Source organism: Cydia splendana, chromosome 18, assembly GCF_910591565.1.
Source record: "Cydia splendana chromosome 18, ilCydSple1.2, whole genome shotgun sequence".
Classification (NCBI taxonomy): Eukaryota; Metazoa; Arthropoda; class Insecta; order Lepidoptera; family Tortricidae; genus Cydia; species Cydia splendana.
In genome coordinates, this window is record NC_085977.1 from 938,120 (window position 1) to 954,505 (window position 16,386).

General features: G+C 49.3%; 1 protein-coding gene across 1 annotated transcript in view; it reads right to left on the reverse strand.

Moving 5' to 3' along the window:
- LOC134799675 (uncharacterized) overlaps positions 1-16,386 on the reverse strand; it is a 70,769-nt gene that overhangs the window by 44,413 nt on the left and 9,970 nt on the right. The window contains 25 exon segments of the mRNA XM_063772114.1: positions 4,641-4,846; positions 5,151-5,301; positions 5,683-5,835; positions 7,343-7,548; positions 7,550-7,699; positions 8,210-8,356; positions 8,833-9,030; positions 9,621-9,758; positions 9,912-10,050; positions 10,218-10,342; positions 10,496-10,634; positions 10,802-10,926; positions 11,094-11,210; positions 11,253-11,369; positions 11,412-11,549; positions 11,717-11,854; positions 12,168-12,284; positions 12,327-12,464; positions 12,618-12,735; positions 12,778-12,902; positions 13,070-13,207; positions 13,261-13,353; positions 13,407-13,499; positions 13,667-13,813; positions 15,670-15,832. Of these exon segments, the coding sequence (XP_063628184.1) occupies positions 4,641-4,846; positions 5,151-5,301; positions 5,683-5,835; positions 7,343-7,548; positions 7,550-7,699; positions 8,210-8,356; positions 8,833-9,030; positions 9,621-9,758; positions 9,912-10,050; positions 10,218-10,342; positions 10,496-10,634; positions 10,802-10,926; positions 11,094-11,210; positions 11,253-11,369; positions 11,412-11,549; positions 11,717-11,854; positions 12,168-12,284; positions 12,327-12,464; positions 12,618-12,735; positions 12,778-12,902; positions 13,070-13,207; positions 13,261-13,353; positions 13,407-13,499; positions 13,667-13,813; positions 15,670-15,832 (3,519 nt within the window).

Here is a 16,386-nt window from a genome sequence, read left to right on the forward strand (position 1 = left end):
CATTGATGCATCAAGGCGGTTTGTTTACAGGTGGCCTAACCGCGAAACCCGAAAATCGAAATTTCGTTATCTGCCTCTCTATCGATCGAATAAGCAAGAGTGATAGAGAGGCAGAAACCGAATTTTCGATTTTCGTGTTTTAGCGGTAGGGCCTGTGAGTATGCGAGTGACGCCCTCTAAGCAGAGTTTTGCGTAATATTCCCTATTGGAAACTATCTAAAATAATTAAAAATAACAAGTAGGTTGTGTTAGTTGCACCAAATGAACTTGCAAAAATGAAATACTAAGAATAAATCAAGAATAAATACTTCTTCAATACCAAACTAACAAACCTTCTTGCGTGGTAGGAAATAGACAAGACGTCTGATGTTTGAAATTAAATTTTCATTGAACTATACTTATTGAATGTCATATTCTTCAAATAAAAATGTTAGATGCTCGTGGCTATTTAAATTTGTGGGGCTGTGTAAAAGATATGGTGTACCAAACCAAACGGAATGTGAAACTGCGGACGAAATGAGACAAAGGCTAATTGGTGCTTTCTGCGGAGGATAAATGACGAAGAGCATACACTATATCGCATGTGCATCGACATACTCGGGTACGGGCTGCGGCGGCGTTGTAATACACGGAGGTACATTTGAACACCGTATGTGAAAAGAAGATAGTATTAAATATTGGAAAAAAGTAATTATCTAAGAAAGTAATAAAATTGTTTGTAATATTTTTGCATGCATTTGATTTATTTGACATTTATGCGTCATTCATACATCATTGCGATACTGTCAACGATCGGAAAAAAGTGAAAAGTCCCGAGCTTTCCCGACGGAGATCCTTAATCTAGCCGTCATGTGCACATGCTATAGGGTTATCACCACAGTTAAAAAGTAGTATTTTTGCAATTTTTATTTTTTACTCAATTAACGATTCTTACCATTACGAATAGTCTCTGTATCACTTAAACGACCTAATACTTCCGGGAAGGATCGTCGTGCCTTTCCACCCTGTATAATTCTTTTATTAAGTTTTCATACCCTACATTTTTTTCATACTTTTCATAAACACATGCGGTATACCAATGGTCAATTAAAATTATACCTTCAAAGTATTATTCACGAAATATTTCCCTATGACTCTGTGCTCTGGTTTATAAATTATGCTAAGTGCTTTGAAACTACAAGGTCACAACTAGTATTAAATGTTAGAAGAAAACGTGCTTTATGAGTGCCAACTTAAGACATTAATAACTATTGGAACTTTAATTCATTATTCCATTTCAGAAAAAAGCCGCGTTCAGGATAAAACCTCAGGTGACATAATAAACCATTCCTAACCCTTATTAAAAGGGTATAAGGTAGAATATAGGCCAGTTAAATGTGTCACTGTTTTAACATCTTAGGGTTTAGTACAGTACAGATCATAAAGCTTTACATTATGATGTTAGCCTGTATCCGTGCTTCGTCATTATAAGTACTTCGAGTCAAGTCTTAACATTACAAGGAGATTTATGTAAGAGTGAAACAAGAGAAGCGAAAAGTTTGACCTACACCACTAATAAGGAAATATACTAGAATGTCCCAAAATACAACAGCAACAGGAAATAATACAATTTTCCTAGTCGATTTGACACGACCGTTTACCGCGTTTGAATACCTATATGTGATAGCGCTAAGTTTATTCATTTTATGCGTTTTACTGTGCATCGTTAGCTGTGCTTTTGGCGTCGTATCCTGGATTCTGATACCAAGATGGAGAAAGTTCCAGAACTACGTATTTTTGAACGTGTTCGTCGTGTGTGCGATCACTATGACGAGTTATTTCGTCGTTAGTAACGTATATCCGAGGACAGAGACACATTGCATGGTGATTATATTCTTCTTCGTACTTTCTAGGATAGTAATGTGCCAATGGTTCCTGGTGGCAACTGTTATGTTTTACGTGGACATTGTGAAAGTGTTCAAAAGTACTTTTCAACGGAGATATTTGTTAGTGAATCTGTACTGTTGGTTTATGCCCGTGATAGAAGTGGCTGTGCTATTTTCTGTCTCGATTCCTTTGAAAATTGATTCGGAAAACGTTGAAACTTTCACATGTATCGTTTTGATTTTGTCTTTAATGGTGAATGCTTCAGTGTATGTGCGAGTTTTGTATACATTCATAAGTTTAGCTGTGCGGATATAAGAAGGATGTTTGTCATAAGATTATTATTTGTACGGCAGCGTGTATAACTTCGGGAGTTTCGACGTTTTTGCCGGTTGTTGTGGCAGAGATAGTGTATAAAGATAACTACGTGGTGATCAATTCTATATGTATCTTTACGTTGTTGAACATCATTGCTGTAGTGGTGTTCTTTTTGTCGATGAAAGTGCACAGAGAGGCGTGGAAAGAGTACTGGCGCCGGCGGAAGTCGGTCACCAGTCTTGTGGATGAGATCGATTTATAATTGGGACCTGCCTGCCACTATTTTACAGAGTGTAACCGGGGATCATTTAAGAGGAAAGTATAGTTAATGAAGGAAATGCTATGATAATATACCTGTTTATAATTGCGGTACTTAATCGGAGTTTTAGTTCACATATCTCTGCTACCTCTATTATAGTCACTGTATTATTTTGTGATACAATGTCTACAATTTTACTTGTTTGTAATATGTAAGTATGTATTTAATATTGTATTGTTATAAATAAAACATTATTTGTATTCGCATGGCTTTTTCTGTATTATCATATTACCTATCAAATAAAAACTGATTATTCATGTTCATGAATGCATGATCCCTGTAAAGTAGGCACTCGTTAATTCAACTCCAAATATTTTTATTTTTATTTTAAGGAACTTGAAAAGTTTGGTGGTATTTGAAGTGATTATTTGCATTTGAATAAAAATATTACACAATGAAATTATGTTTTACTAGCTTTTGCCCGCGGCTTCGCACGCGCAGGAGAGTTTTTTTTAATAATCTATGTACTTTAATGGTTTTAGGTATTTTGAATGTAAACAAACCGTTTAAGATGATAATTATTTTAAAAACGATGTTTGTGTACTGTTCAATTATTAGAAGGTATTTGTAATCTTATAATTTTGTAGCTCAAAAAATTTACTTTAAGGGATTGAATTCTCAAAAGTCTGGATCACGTGTGGCTGTAAATCAGCGTGTATGTTACAACCGTCTATGATATCTTCGTAATTAGCATTCCCCACCAGGGGCCATAGTTCACGTCGGCTACGTTATATTTTAATTTTGATTCCATTTTTGTAATTAGCGTCCCACAAAACCATGGAAATGATACCCATATTGATATTTTGAAATTTCAACCCCATTGCACCCCCACCAGGGGGATGATTGTTCACTTCGGCTACGTTTATTTTAATTTTGATGCCATTTTTGTTATTAGCGGATCAAAATACTATGAAAACGATACCCATATTGATATTTTGAGATATCAACCCTATTGGGGACTTTTCCCCTTCTTAGGGGTTCAATTTTCAAAAAACCTGAAACACGTGGTTACTCATTTATCTTTAGAAATACTCCTGTGAAATTTGGAATAAAATAGTCTAACTTATCTTGTTTCCCCATACAAACTTTGGACCCCCATTTCACTCCTTTAGGGGATGAATATTGAAAAATCCTTTCTTAGTGGACACCTAGACCTTATAAGGAATCTAGTTGCCAAATTTGGACTTTCTAGTCCCAGCGGTTTGGGCTGTGCGTTGATTTAAGTCAGTCAGTCAGTCAGGTCTTTCACGTTTATGTATTTAGATTTGGTAAAATAATTTTTCGACACTATATCTAACTACTTACTACAATCGTTCTTAGGCAGACTTAATACGATTTATGCCTGCTGTCTGTATACGACAATTTTTATAGCTATTGTATTAGTAAAGTAAATATAGATGGTCAAGCAAATCTTGTCAGTAGAAAAAGGCGCGAAATTCAAATTTTCTATGAGACGATATCCCTTCGCGCCTACCTTTTTCAAATTTGCCGCCTTTTTCTACTGACGAGATCTACTTGACCAACTATACTTATTAAATTGTACTTTCTGAAACAATAGCTTGAAGAAGAAATAAAAAAGGACCTATCTAGTTTTTTTTTACTTCAAATTTCTTAGCCGATCAAAGTGTTTTGTAGAAAATATCTTGGTATACTCTAATCAAGGCACATTATTACACATCGGTAACTCGTGGCATTTAGGTAGCACTTAAAAGATTAGTTTAATTAATTCCTTTTTTTAGTGGTTTCTTTTTCTCGACTCGTATAGGAAGAACACTGACTCATCACTAGTCTGTTAGAAACTGTCAAGTGCCACGAGTTACCGATGTGTACTCATCACTAATCTTTTAAGTGCTACCTAAATGCCACGAGTTACCGATGTGTACACATTATAGTGATAGCTGAATAATTTTTCACACTAGCAAATCATAAGGTCGCGGACTCACCGATCGCTCGTGCTGGCCGCTCCGAGCCACTCGATTCATTCGATCAAAATGTAAAGACGTGAATGAACATGTTTTGAACGACAGTGATGGCGCGCTCGCGTCGCTCGTACCGTTGCTGCCAGCGTCGAGACCACAGTCTAACAAACTGCGACAACCTTCACAGATGGTTAAGGATAACCGCTCCTAAGTGAACGTACCTGAGCTCGAGCTGGTCGTGGCGCAGCAGCTGGTGCAGCCAGGGCATGGCGCGGCGCGTGCCGTGCCGCTCCACCAGCTCGAGCAGCAAGGCTGGCTGCCGGCACAGCAGGCGGCCGAGGCGGAGCGCCTGGCTGGTCTGCTGCAAGCTCTCGAGGATGGAAGCTGGGGGCTTGCGCGCCGGCCCGAGTGGGTCTAGGGTCGTCAGCTGAAATGGAATATGGCGTTAGTAAAGTCAGTCAGAGTCTACTGTTTCTCGTATCTAAGGGCCGCTTGCACCACCCCACTAAGCCGGGTTAACCGGTTAAACCTGGAGTTACCATGGTTACCAGTACAATTTGACACTAGGTTAACGATTTAACCGCTTAACCCCGGGTTATTGGGATGGTGCAAGTGGCGCTAAGTACTTGTTATTGGTGTTTTTACCCCAGATTAGTATGCCAAAACACAAAATCCTATGCAAATAGCCGAAGTAACCTAGACAGGCTGTCTTTATAGCTATAGAATTATACCTGACTGAGCAGCCGAGAGTTGTGTTCAGTAATGGGCAGCTTGGCGTTGCTGGCGGCTGCGAGGTGCGTCTCTAGCTGCAGTACAGCGGCTCGCTCGGCTTCTAACCGTTCCGCTTCTGCGGCACTGTTGCTCCATTCCACGCTAGGTTTACTGTAACAATACATTCGGATTACAACATGTAAGTAGTAAAGTTGTGTGAGAAAGAAAGCGAACTGTTTTCCATCTCATTAATTTGAACTGATTTTTACGTCAATGTTCGCCATATCAAAATTTCATTTATTGTAACTAGATATAAGTAATCCAAAAAACTTGTCCCCGAGTTCGACCGCTAAAAACGATGACGGTATACGGCGCAATATGTCTGTAACTGTAGATTAATGTTCGTGAAGTTTTTTAGGATCAAACTGGATTGCCGCAAGATCCATCCTCGCCAGTATTGCATCCGCGACTTTATTGTTAAGAAAATAAGAGCGTATCAACCTTGATACGCAATGTATGGAGCTGTACTGTACAGTACAGCAGCGTACTGACCCGGTGATGCAGGTCTCGATGAGGGCCCGCAGCGTGGGGTAGGTGGCGGCGGCGCGCTCGGCGAACCCGCCGGGGTTGTGCGCCGCCAGCATCACCAGCAGGATCCATCCTCGCCAGTATAGTGACGTGATCGCTAGTGGGGGTGCCGTGTACCTGCAAACATATGTGAGTTATTCACAGATGTCTTTGAAACCTAAATAATACTAGTGGCTCTGTGAGCTGTAGACCTCGCGAGCATATCTTATTGGGCACGATGAAAATATAGTAAATAAAAAAAAAAACAATACGAAAAGTGTAAAAAAAATACAAAAAGTTATATCCCAGCATATAATTACTGGGGATCGAACCTTCTGTGCAAACAAAAAAGCGAACGTTTGCAAAATACGCCATGATGGTTCTTACTTAAGTTGACGAAATTTAGCTACTCATTCTCAAGTAAAAACTAAATATCTTAATACCTCCAAAACCAGCGATATAAATTTTCTGAATTTTTTGACATTTAATTTGTAAACATGTCTCAACAAGAATACACTCTTATGATACCGATACGACTATTTGTATGAGCGCGAGCTATCACAACTTTTCCATTTTGAAAAATTTTCAAAAACCGGCTCGACAAAAAAAATTTATCGGTTCATAGAATTCGGTTACAAAATTTCACGAGAATCGGTTAAGAATTGCGACCTGTAGAGGAGAACATCCGGACATACGAAAGCAAAACGCCCGAGTCAAAACGTAGACCTTCGCTTCGCTTCGGTCAATAATAATCGTTTGTTACGTTTTTAACATTTGTGAGAAAGAAGCACAATTTGACAAAGGTTTGCTAAGTTTTATGAATAAGCTATAGTTCGTTTTTTTTAGCATTAGAAAGAACTTGTAAGAAGGTAAGCGATCTTGACATGTCTTTTAATTGAAAAACGCTTTTTAAAAATCAATAACTATTACTTATGAAAGCAAAAGAATATAAAAGATCGTATTAGATTCATAAATGTTACATATTTGCCGTAACTTATTTTTAAAATGTGTTTTTCAATTAAAATACTAATCAAGATTGTTTACCTTATTTCTAATGCTAAAAAAACGAACTATAAATCAACTCTAAACTTCAATTTCTGTTCAAAGGTACGAGACAATTTGAATAAAGTTTCTGTCGGAAACGAGCAGTTTTGACTCCATTTGCCACTGGAAAATGTTATCATCTCATCTGTTAATCGGTAGAATAACACATCGGTTGGTTCACCTTTATATTTTTGCAATAAGGTTTATTTTAGCTATTTATATTTTCCCGGGTCCTTACCTACCGTCGTTGTTGTCGGGCGGGGTGAACTCTGACACAGTTGGAACACGTAGTCGGCCAGTTCCAACTTATCCACAGGTAGGGGAGCGTCGTCCGGTGGTAGGGCGCAGGCGCGGCGGACCAGTTGTTCCACCAGTTCGAATGTAGACCATATATATTTGAGATAAGGTGTAAATTTACCCGGGTGGTATAGTGATGTTGTCGGGCGGGGTGAACTGGCATAGTTGGAACACGTAGTAGGCCAGTTCCAACTTGTCCACAGGTAGGGGAGCGTCGTCCGGTGGTAGGGCGCAGGCGCGGCAGACTAGTTGTTCCACCAGTTCGAATGTAGACCTTATATGTTTGAGATAAGGTGTAATTTACCCGGGTGGTAAGGTGATGTTGTCGGGCGGGGTAAACTGGCACAGTTGGAACACGTAGTCAGCCAGTTCCAACTTGTCCACGGGTAGGGGAGTGTCGTCCGGTGGCAAGGCGCAGCCGCGACGGACTAGTTGTTCAACTAGTTCGAATGTAAACCTTATGTGTTTGAGATAAGGTGTATATTTACCCGGGTGGTAAAGTGATGTTGTCGGGCGGAGTGAACTGGCATAGTTGGAACACGTAGTCAGCCAGTTCCAACTTGTCCACGGGTAGGGGAGTGTCGTCCGGTGGCAAGGCGCAGGCGCGACGGACTAGTTGTTCAACTAATTCGAATGTTTCGGCCGGGCCTACTGGGATCTCCTGTGTATGATAATACCCATATTAAGCGAATGGTCATAAAAGGTTAATCGTTGATAAAAAGGGTTTAGACAGAATTAGAGATTTCTACCTTTTTATCCCAGACCAGTAGTAAGTCATAAGACAAAATCATGACGAAATAACTGAAGGAATTTAGGTACCTATGCTTCATAGCTGAAAGTCGTGTCATGAAGTAAGGCTTATATTTTGCTTATGAATCTAATGATCGTGATTATTTATTTATTTTATTTTTATTGAGTAGTATGCGTAGTTACAGAGTACGAATAGCCTGCTGGCCTTCTGTAACAAATCTTGGCTGTAACGCTTCGCAAGAAGGAATGAAGCATTAGTATAGCGGGTTAACTCTTCGCGAACCACAACCTGAAGTTGTAGGTACCATCATTCAGTTAACTGACGATTTGTAAACCTTATTGGGAAGACATAAGGTCTACTAATGGTCATGTAAGAGTCCTGCTCTTAGTACAGTTAGTTTATTTAGTAACAAGGTGTGACCTTGGCGAGACCGATGAAGATGACGCGCAGCAGGGTGTTCTGTGGCAGGGGCGTTTCGCAGCAGAGTCGGTATGTGAGCGCTCGCTCGGACTCCGGTGGCCAGTTGTCTGGCTTGCTGTACGTGTCCGCTGGCTCCACGAACATTATCTGGCAACAAGGGAATTATTATTGACTCGTTAGATTCGCTACTGACTAATCGAGTCGATCTTGTCTCGATCAGCAGCGCGCCGACACCTTGAAGATAAATATAGAAAATATGAAATATGTGGGTATAATGCTAAAATGCTACTGAACAACATCAAAGAGAATCCATAGTAATAGAGAGGTAAATTGTAATAATAAAACGTGCCTCTTAGTTTGACATCCAAAACAAATACTGCGCCATACGCTTTGCGGTCACTGAATTGTCACACGTTAACTTTTGACAATCAGAGTTACCGCAAAATGTATGGAACTGTACAGCGCCATCTCGTTTACCTGTCAAATTGGAAGCACAAAATTGTCTTAGATTTAATGCACTTGTTTTAATGATAATTAAATCTCTTGATTTGATTGATAATGAAATTTAACATATGAAATGAGCATGATAGCTTAAAATTGTATATTCTGGTTTTGTAACTTACTTTATTGAGCGCTAGCTGGAAGTCGTGTCTCTGCGGACGGTACACTGCCGCCGCCGTGTCTAGCAACCATCCTAGCGCGCAGCACTGGATCACGCAGAGTTGCTGACGGTACTCGGGGATGTGTTTGCTGTGCGACGCGGTCACTAGGCACAGACAGCAGAAAAGGTCGGCGATGGAGTTGAACGCGCGCTCTCGAATCTGGGAAGGAATAATAATATGGATTGAAAAGGGACAAGTTATAGTCCTTCTTCTATAAACGCGATTAAGGTTAGTAAGGACAATCGTTATTCAATTTTAAATTTAAAACATCAAGGTCGTATTTGGGCTGGCAAATGTAGTTCCTTGAAAACTAAGGGATTAAACAACTAGTGGCGCCCGCGGCTCCGTCTGCATGGGATTCGATGTTATCGGTGTTATACAGGCAACATGATGTTTGATAGTTTCTGGTGGTCGGACAGATAGTTCTCATGTGGAAGTAGAAGTGAAGGGAGGTTACCTCGGTGGGCGGGTCGTGCGGCGGCGGCGCGCCAGCGGCACGAGCGCCGCAGCGTCGGCCCGCGCCGCGCGCACGCACTCCCTACACAGCGGCCGCAGGTAGTCCTCGTGACGCAGCACCAGCTCCTGTTACACGAGTGAGGTTACCTCGGTGGGCGGGTCGTGCGGCGGCGGCGCGCCAGCGGCACGAGCGCCGCAGCGTCGGCCCGCGCCGCGCGCACGCACTCCCTACACAGCGGCCGCAGGTAGTCCTCGTGACGCAGCACCAGCTCCTCTTACAAGAGTGAGGTTACCTCGGTGGGCGGGTCGTGCGGCGGCGGCGCGGCGAGCGCGCGCGCCAGCGGCACGAGCGCCGCAGCGTCGGCCCGCGCCGCGCGCACGCACTCCCTACACAGCGGCCGCAGGTAGTCCTCGTGACGCAGCACCAGCTCCTGTTACAAGAGTGAGGTTACCTCGGTGGGCGGGTCGTGCGGCGGCGGCGCGCCAGCGGCACGAGCGCCGCAGCGTCGGCCCGCGCCGCGCGCACGCACTCCCTACACAGCGGCCGCAGGTAGTCCTCGTGACGCAGCACCAGCTCCTGTTACAAGAGTGAGGTTACCTCGGTGGGCGGGTCGTGCGGCGGCGGCGCGCCAGCGGCACGAGCGCCGCAGCGTCGGCCCGCGCCGCGCGCACGCACTCCCTACACAGCGGCCGCAGGTAGTCCTCGTGACGCAGCACCAGCTCCTGTTACAAGAGTGAGGTTACCTCGGTGGGCGGGTCGTGCGGCGGCGGCGCGCCAGCGGCACGAGCGCCGCAGCGTCGGCCCGCGCCGCGCGCACGCACTCCCTACACAGCGGCCGCAGGTAGTCCTCGTGACGCAGCACCAGCTCCTGTTACAAGAGTGAGGTTACCTCGGTGGGCGGGTCGTGCGGCGGCGGCGCGCCAGCGGCACGAGCGCCGCAGCGTCGGCCCGCGCCGCGCGCACGCACTCCCTACACAGCGGCCGCAGGTAGTCCTCGTGACGCAGCACCAGCTCCTGTTACAAGAGTGAGGTTACCTCGGTGGGCGGGTCGTGCGGCGGCGGCGCGCCAGCGGCACGAGCGCCGCAGCGTCGGCCCGCGCCGCGCGCACGCACTCCCTACACAGCGGCCGCAGGTAGTCCTCGTGACGCAGCACCAGCTCCTGTTACAAGAGTGAGGTTACCTCGGTGGGCGGGTCGTGCGGCGGCGGCGCGCCAGCGGCACGAGCGCCGCAGCGTCGGCCCGCGCCGCGCGCACGCACTCCCTACACAGCGGCCGCAGGTAGTCCTCGTGACGCAGCACCAGCTCCTGTTACAAGAGTGAGGTTACCTCGGTGGGCGGGTCGTGCGGCGGCGGCGCGCCAGCGGCACGAGCGCCGCAGCGTCGGCCCGCGCCGCGCGCACGCACTCCCTACACAGCGGCCGCAGGTAGTCCTCGTGACGCAGCACCAGCTCCTGTTACAAGAGTGAGGTTACCTCGGTGGGCGGGTCGTGCGGCGGCGGCGCGCCAGCGGCACGAGCGCCGCAGCGTCGGCCCGCGCCGCGCGCACGCACTCCCTACACAGCGGCCGCAGGTAGTCCTCGTGACGCAGCACCAGCTCCTGTTACAAGAGTGAGGTTACCTCGGTGGGCGGGTCGTGCGGCGGCGGCGCGCCAGCGGCACGAGCGCCGCAGCGTCGGCCCGCGCCGCGCGCACGCACTCCCTACACAGCGGCCGCAGGTAGTCCTCGTGACGCAGCACCAGCTCCTGTTACAAGAGTGAGGTTACCTCGGTGGGCGGGTCGTGCGGCGGCGGCGCGGCGAGCGCGCGCGCCAGCGGCACGAGCGCCGCAGCGTCGGCCCGCGCCGCGCGCACGCACTCCCTACACAGCGGCCGCAGGTAGTCCTCGTGACGCAGCACCAGCTCCTGTTACAAGAGTGAGGTTACCTCGGTGGGCGGGTCGTGCGGCGGCGGCGCGGCGAGCGCGCGCGCCAGCGGCACGAGCGCCGCAGCGTCGGCCCGCGCCGCGCGCACGCACTCCCTACACAGCGGCCGCAGGTAGTCCTCGTGACGCAGCACCAGCTCCTGTTACAAGAGTGAGGTTACCTCGGTGGGCGGGTCGTGCGGCGGCGGCGCGCCGAGCGCGCGCGCCAGCGGCACGAGCGCCGCAGCGTCGGCCCGCGCCGCGCGCACGCACTCCCTACACAGCGGCCGCAGGTAGTCCTCGTGACGCAGCACCAGCTCCTGTTACAAGAGTGAGGTTACCTCGGTGGGCGGGTCGTGCGGCGGCGGCGCGCCAGCGGCACGAGCGCCGCAGCGTCGGCCCGCGCCGCGCGCACGCACTCCCTACACAGCGGCCGCAGGTAGTCCTCGTGACGCAGCACCAGCTCCTGTTACAAGAGTGAGGTTACCTCGGTGGGCGGGTCGTGCGGCGGCGGCGCGGCGAGCGCGCGCGCCAGCGGCACGAGCGCCGCAGCGTCGGCCCGCGCCGCGCGCACGCACTCCCTACACAGCGGCCGCAGGTAGTCCTCGTGACGCAGCACCAGCTCCTGTTACAAGAGTGAGGTTACCTCGGTGGGCGGGTCGTGCGGCGGCGGCGCGCCAGCGGCACGAGCGCCGCAGCGTCGGCCCGCGCCGCGCGCACGCACTCCCTACACAGCGGCCGCAGGTAGTCCTCGTGACGCAGCACCAGCTCCTGTTACAAGAGTGAGGTTACCTCGGTGGGCGGGTCGTGCGGCGGCGGCGCGCCAGCGGCACGAGCGCCGCAGCGTCGGCCCGCGCCGCGCGCACGCACTCCCTACACAGCGGCCGCAGGTAGTCCTCGTGACGCAGCACCAGCTCCTGTTACAAGAGTGAGGTTACCTCGGTGGGCGGGTCGTGCGGCGGCGGCGCGGCGAGCGCGCGCGCCAGCGGCACGAGCGCCGCAGCGTCGGCCCGCGCCGCGCGCACGCACTCCCTACACAGCGGCCGCAGGTAGTCCTCGTGACGCAGCACCAGCTCCTGTTACAAGAGTGAGGTTACCTCGGTGGGCGGGTCGTGCGGCGGCGGCGCGGCGAGCGCGCGCGCCAGCGGCACGAGCGCCGCAGCGTCGGCCCGCGCCGCGCGCACGCACTCCCTACACAGCGGCCGCAGGTAGTCCTCGTGACGCAGCACCAGCTCCTGTTACAAGAGTGAGGTTACCTCGGTGGGCGGGTCGTGCGGCGGCGGCGCGCCAGCGGCACGAGCGCCGCAGCGTCGGCCCGCGCCGCGCGCACGCACTCCCTACACAGCGGCCGCAGGTAGTCCTCGTGACGCAGCACCAGCTCCTGTTACAAGAGTGAGGTTACCTCGGTGGGCGGGTCGTGCGGCGGCGGCGCGCCAGCGGCACGAGCGCCGCAGCGTCGGCCCGCGCCGCGCGCACGCACTCCCTACACAGCGGCCGCAGGTAGTCCTCGTGACGCAGCACCAGCTCCTGTTACAAGAGTGAGGTTACCTCGGTGGGCGGGTCGTGCGGCGGCGGCGCGCCAGCGGCACGAGCGCCGCAGCGTCGGCCCGCGCCGCGCGCACGCACTCCCTACACAGCGGCCGCAGGTAGTCCTCGTGACGCAGCACCAGCTCCTGTTACAAGAGTGAGGTTACCTCGGTGGGCGGGTCGTGCGGCGGCGGCGCGCCAGCGGCACGAGCGCCGCAGCGTCGGCCCGCGCCGCGCGCACGCACTCCCTACACAGCGGCCGCAGGTAGTCCTCGTGACGCAGCACCAGCTCCTGTTACAAGAGTGAGGTTACCTCGGTGGGCGGGTCGTGCGGCGGCGGCGCGGCGAGCGCGCGCGCCAGCGGCACGAGCGCCGCAGCGTCGGCCCGCGCCGCGCGCACGCACTCCCTACACAGCGGCCGCAGGTAGTCCTCGTGACGCAGCACCAGCTCCTGTTACAAGAGTGAGGTTACCTCGGTGGGCGGGTCGTGCGGCGGCGGCGCGCCAGCGGCACGAGCGCCGCAGCGTCGGCCCGCGCCGCGCGCACGCACTCCCTACACAGCGGCCGCAGGTAGTCCTCGTGACGCAGCACCAGCTCCTGTTACAAGAGTGAGGTTACCTCGGTGGGCGGGTCGTGCGGCGGCGGCGCGCCAGCGGCACGAGCGCCGCAGCGTCGGCCCGCGCCGCGCGCACGCACTCCCTACACAGCGGCCGCAGGTAGTCCTCGTGACGCAGCACCAGCTCCTGTTACAAGAGTGAGGTTACCTCGGTGGGCGGGTCGTGCGGCGACGGCGCGCCAGCGGCACGAGCGCCGCAGCGTCGGCCCGCGCCGCGCGCACGCACTCCCTACACAGCGGCCGCAGGTAGTCCTCGTGACGCAGCACCAGCTCCTGTTACAAGAGTGAGGTTACCTCGGTGGGCGGGTCGTGCGGCGGCGGCGCGGCGAGCGCGCGCGCCAGCGGCACGAGCGCCGCAGCGTCGGCCCGCGCCGCGCGCACGCACTCCCGGGACAGAGCGCGCAGCGGACGCAGGTAGTCCTCTTGACGCAGTACTAGCTCCTGTTGTACAATACAACCATTACTGTAGAGGCAAAAACTTAACACAATTTAGGGTCGGTTGCACCATATCATAGTTAACCGCCGCAGCGCGCCGGGTGACGTTGATCAGTCTGTCGAGTGGGGATGGTGCGCCTGGCGCTTAGACATCATAAGTTATAAACTTTTCACGCCACTGTTCGGAAATGTGGCAATAGATGGTCTAAAACCAAGCTGTAAAGTAGGCAATAGCTGTAGCACCTGAACCACCACTACTACAATGTTTCATTGTTATCATCATCTGTCATTGGTGACGGTTCGCTACAGCAATGAGTATCATGTAAAACATAAAAATAAATAAATAGTTATTTGTACAACAAGAGATCAAAGTTTGATATTTCTTCGAGTGCTTATTTTGAGTCCCGTGCAAGCGAAAGAATCTAATTTAGAATCTTGAGCGTAGTAAGGGATTCAAAAGCGCACGAGATGTAAATAACTTTGATCTCGTGTAGTACACAAAATTTTTCACCCTAAGCAGTGAGAACATACCTAGAGGGACAGAGATAATAGAACCCAAGTATATCGAACTTGTATTAGACCCCGCATGTTGAAATGACATTTGACTATAAAGATCACTTGAATGACATTTTGTCTCACTCAGTGAGCAAAATGCGATTTTGCTCACTCATTTAGTCTCACTCGGTGAGCAAAATGCGATTTTGCTCACTGAGTGAGACAAAATGACTTAGTGAGCAAAATCGCATTTTGCTCACTGTTTTTAAGAAGCAAAGTACCCTTGTTCGAGCTGCTGAGGTGAAAAGGTATTTTTTGGCGCAACTTTTTCCTTCAAAAATAAAATTAGGTTATTTATAGGTCCAGTTTCTTGTTAAAAAAAAAAAGAAATGTCGAAACCATTCATTCATTCAGTCAGTTCATTCGATTCACTCTTAAGGCGTTTTTTACTTATGTAGCTGTTTGTTGTTTTTTTAGCAAAAACGCTCCTAAGTTTTGAGTCGGTTTGAAGCAAACAACGGAAAAACGCCTCTTAAAAGTGATAAAAAAAGTAAAAAAGGCGGGATCGGAAAATACTCACTGAATTGGATAGTGTAAATTATGTTTGACTAAAAAGTACAAGAAACACGTATCTACGCTCGCTATAAAAATGAGTTTTTCTAGTGAAAAAAATGATATTCTTAAGCTAACGCCTACCGAAATTCAAGAGACAGCACAGGCAGTGGCTAGTAATTTGCTACCAGAGAAATCGCGGGCTAGTACTTATAGTTATGCAAATGTTTTCTTATTTCCTCGCAGTAGTCGTGAAAAGCACTATGTAATGCCTCGTCCGGAAACGCCAAAGATGGACTCGTATTATTTGAGGGCCTTCACTAACGTGTCGGCCCTCAAACTCACTCGTCCATCTTTTAGCGATTTTCCGTCCTCTCCTACAATGTACTATATCGTCGTACACGTTGAGTCAATATCAAACGCCATTCTCACTAAAGTCCGATTCTGTTATGAATCGTACCGAAATAAATATATACTGTACGAGAGAATAACTTAGCACCGACAGTGGCGGATTTGCCCTAAGGCTCAGTAGGCCCGGACCTAGGCCGGCAAAAATTAGGGGCGGCAAATTGTGACAAAAACTTCGCTGATGATAACAAGAAAGAACTTAAAATGTAGTCAATATAATAGGTGCTGCGAAAGGGGCGGCTATAGGGCCTAGGGCGGCAAAGACTGCAAATCCTCCACTGAACACCGAATTAGTCACCGTTGATGTTGACTTTTATGAGTACCTAAACAAGAGGGGCTACCGGGGCCCCTTCACTTTTGTCACATTGAAGTGACAGAGTGATAGGATACAATTTCGCGTCGCGTACCTGATACGTGTCCGCCATAGCAGCGGGCACAGCTTGCGGCTGCGCTTGTATGAGCGCGGCCAGCACCGCCATGTTGTTCGGGGAGCGCACGTTGGACAGCTCGTTGTAGATCGTGTGAGTCACCACGCTGCGGAGTAGTGCCGGGCTGTCGGACACCATCTCCCTGGCGACAAAAATACAGTTGTGAAAGTACGTATGTAGCATTTACATTGCTTTAGTATGGATGTTTTTTTTTGTATAGCACTGAAGTAAAGCTGTACTGGCGCGGTCGGTAGGATTAGAAGCTATGTTAAAACACTAGCGCAATAGATTGTAATCAAATGTATCCAAAAGAATACCATTTATGATGATAGCGTAGCTGGTGGAATATATAAGCAATGCCAAAATGCCTTATATCATTTTGAAACTGCTGGATCGATTTCTATCAAACATAGCTAAGAACCACCGCAAGGAAACTCGCTTTCAGACGTTGGCGTTAAACATACAACACCCCTCTTTTTGCGTCGGGGGTTAAAAGGCCACTGCACGAGGCTGCAACGGGCTAGGGGTCAGTTTTAAGCGGCTATGGGACGGCAAACATTAATTTATTTTTTTATTTTTATTTATTTATTTAAGAAACAAACAGTCTTTTATAGTTATATATAACACTGGAACTTTTCTTAAAACTAGACTTACAGTTTCCTTAATGAAAATATTTTAACATCATGCTTATTAAGT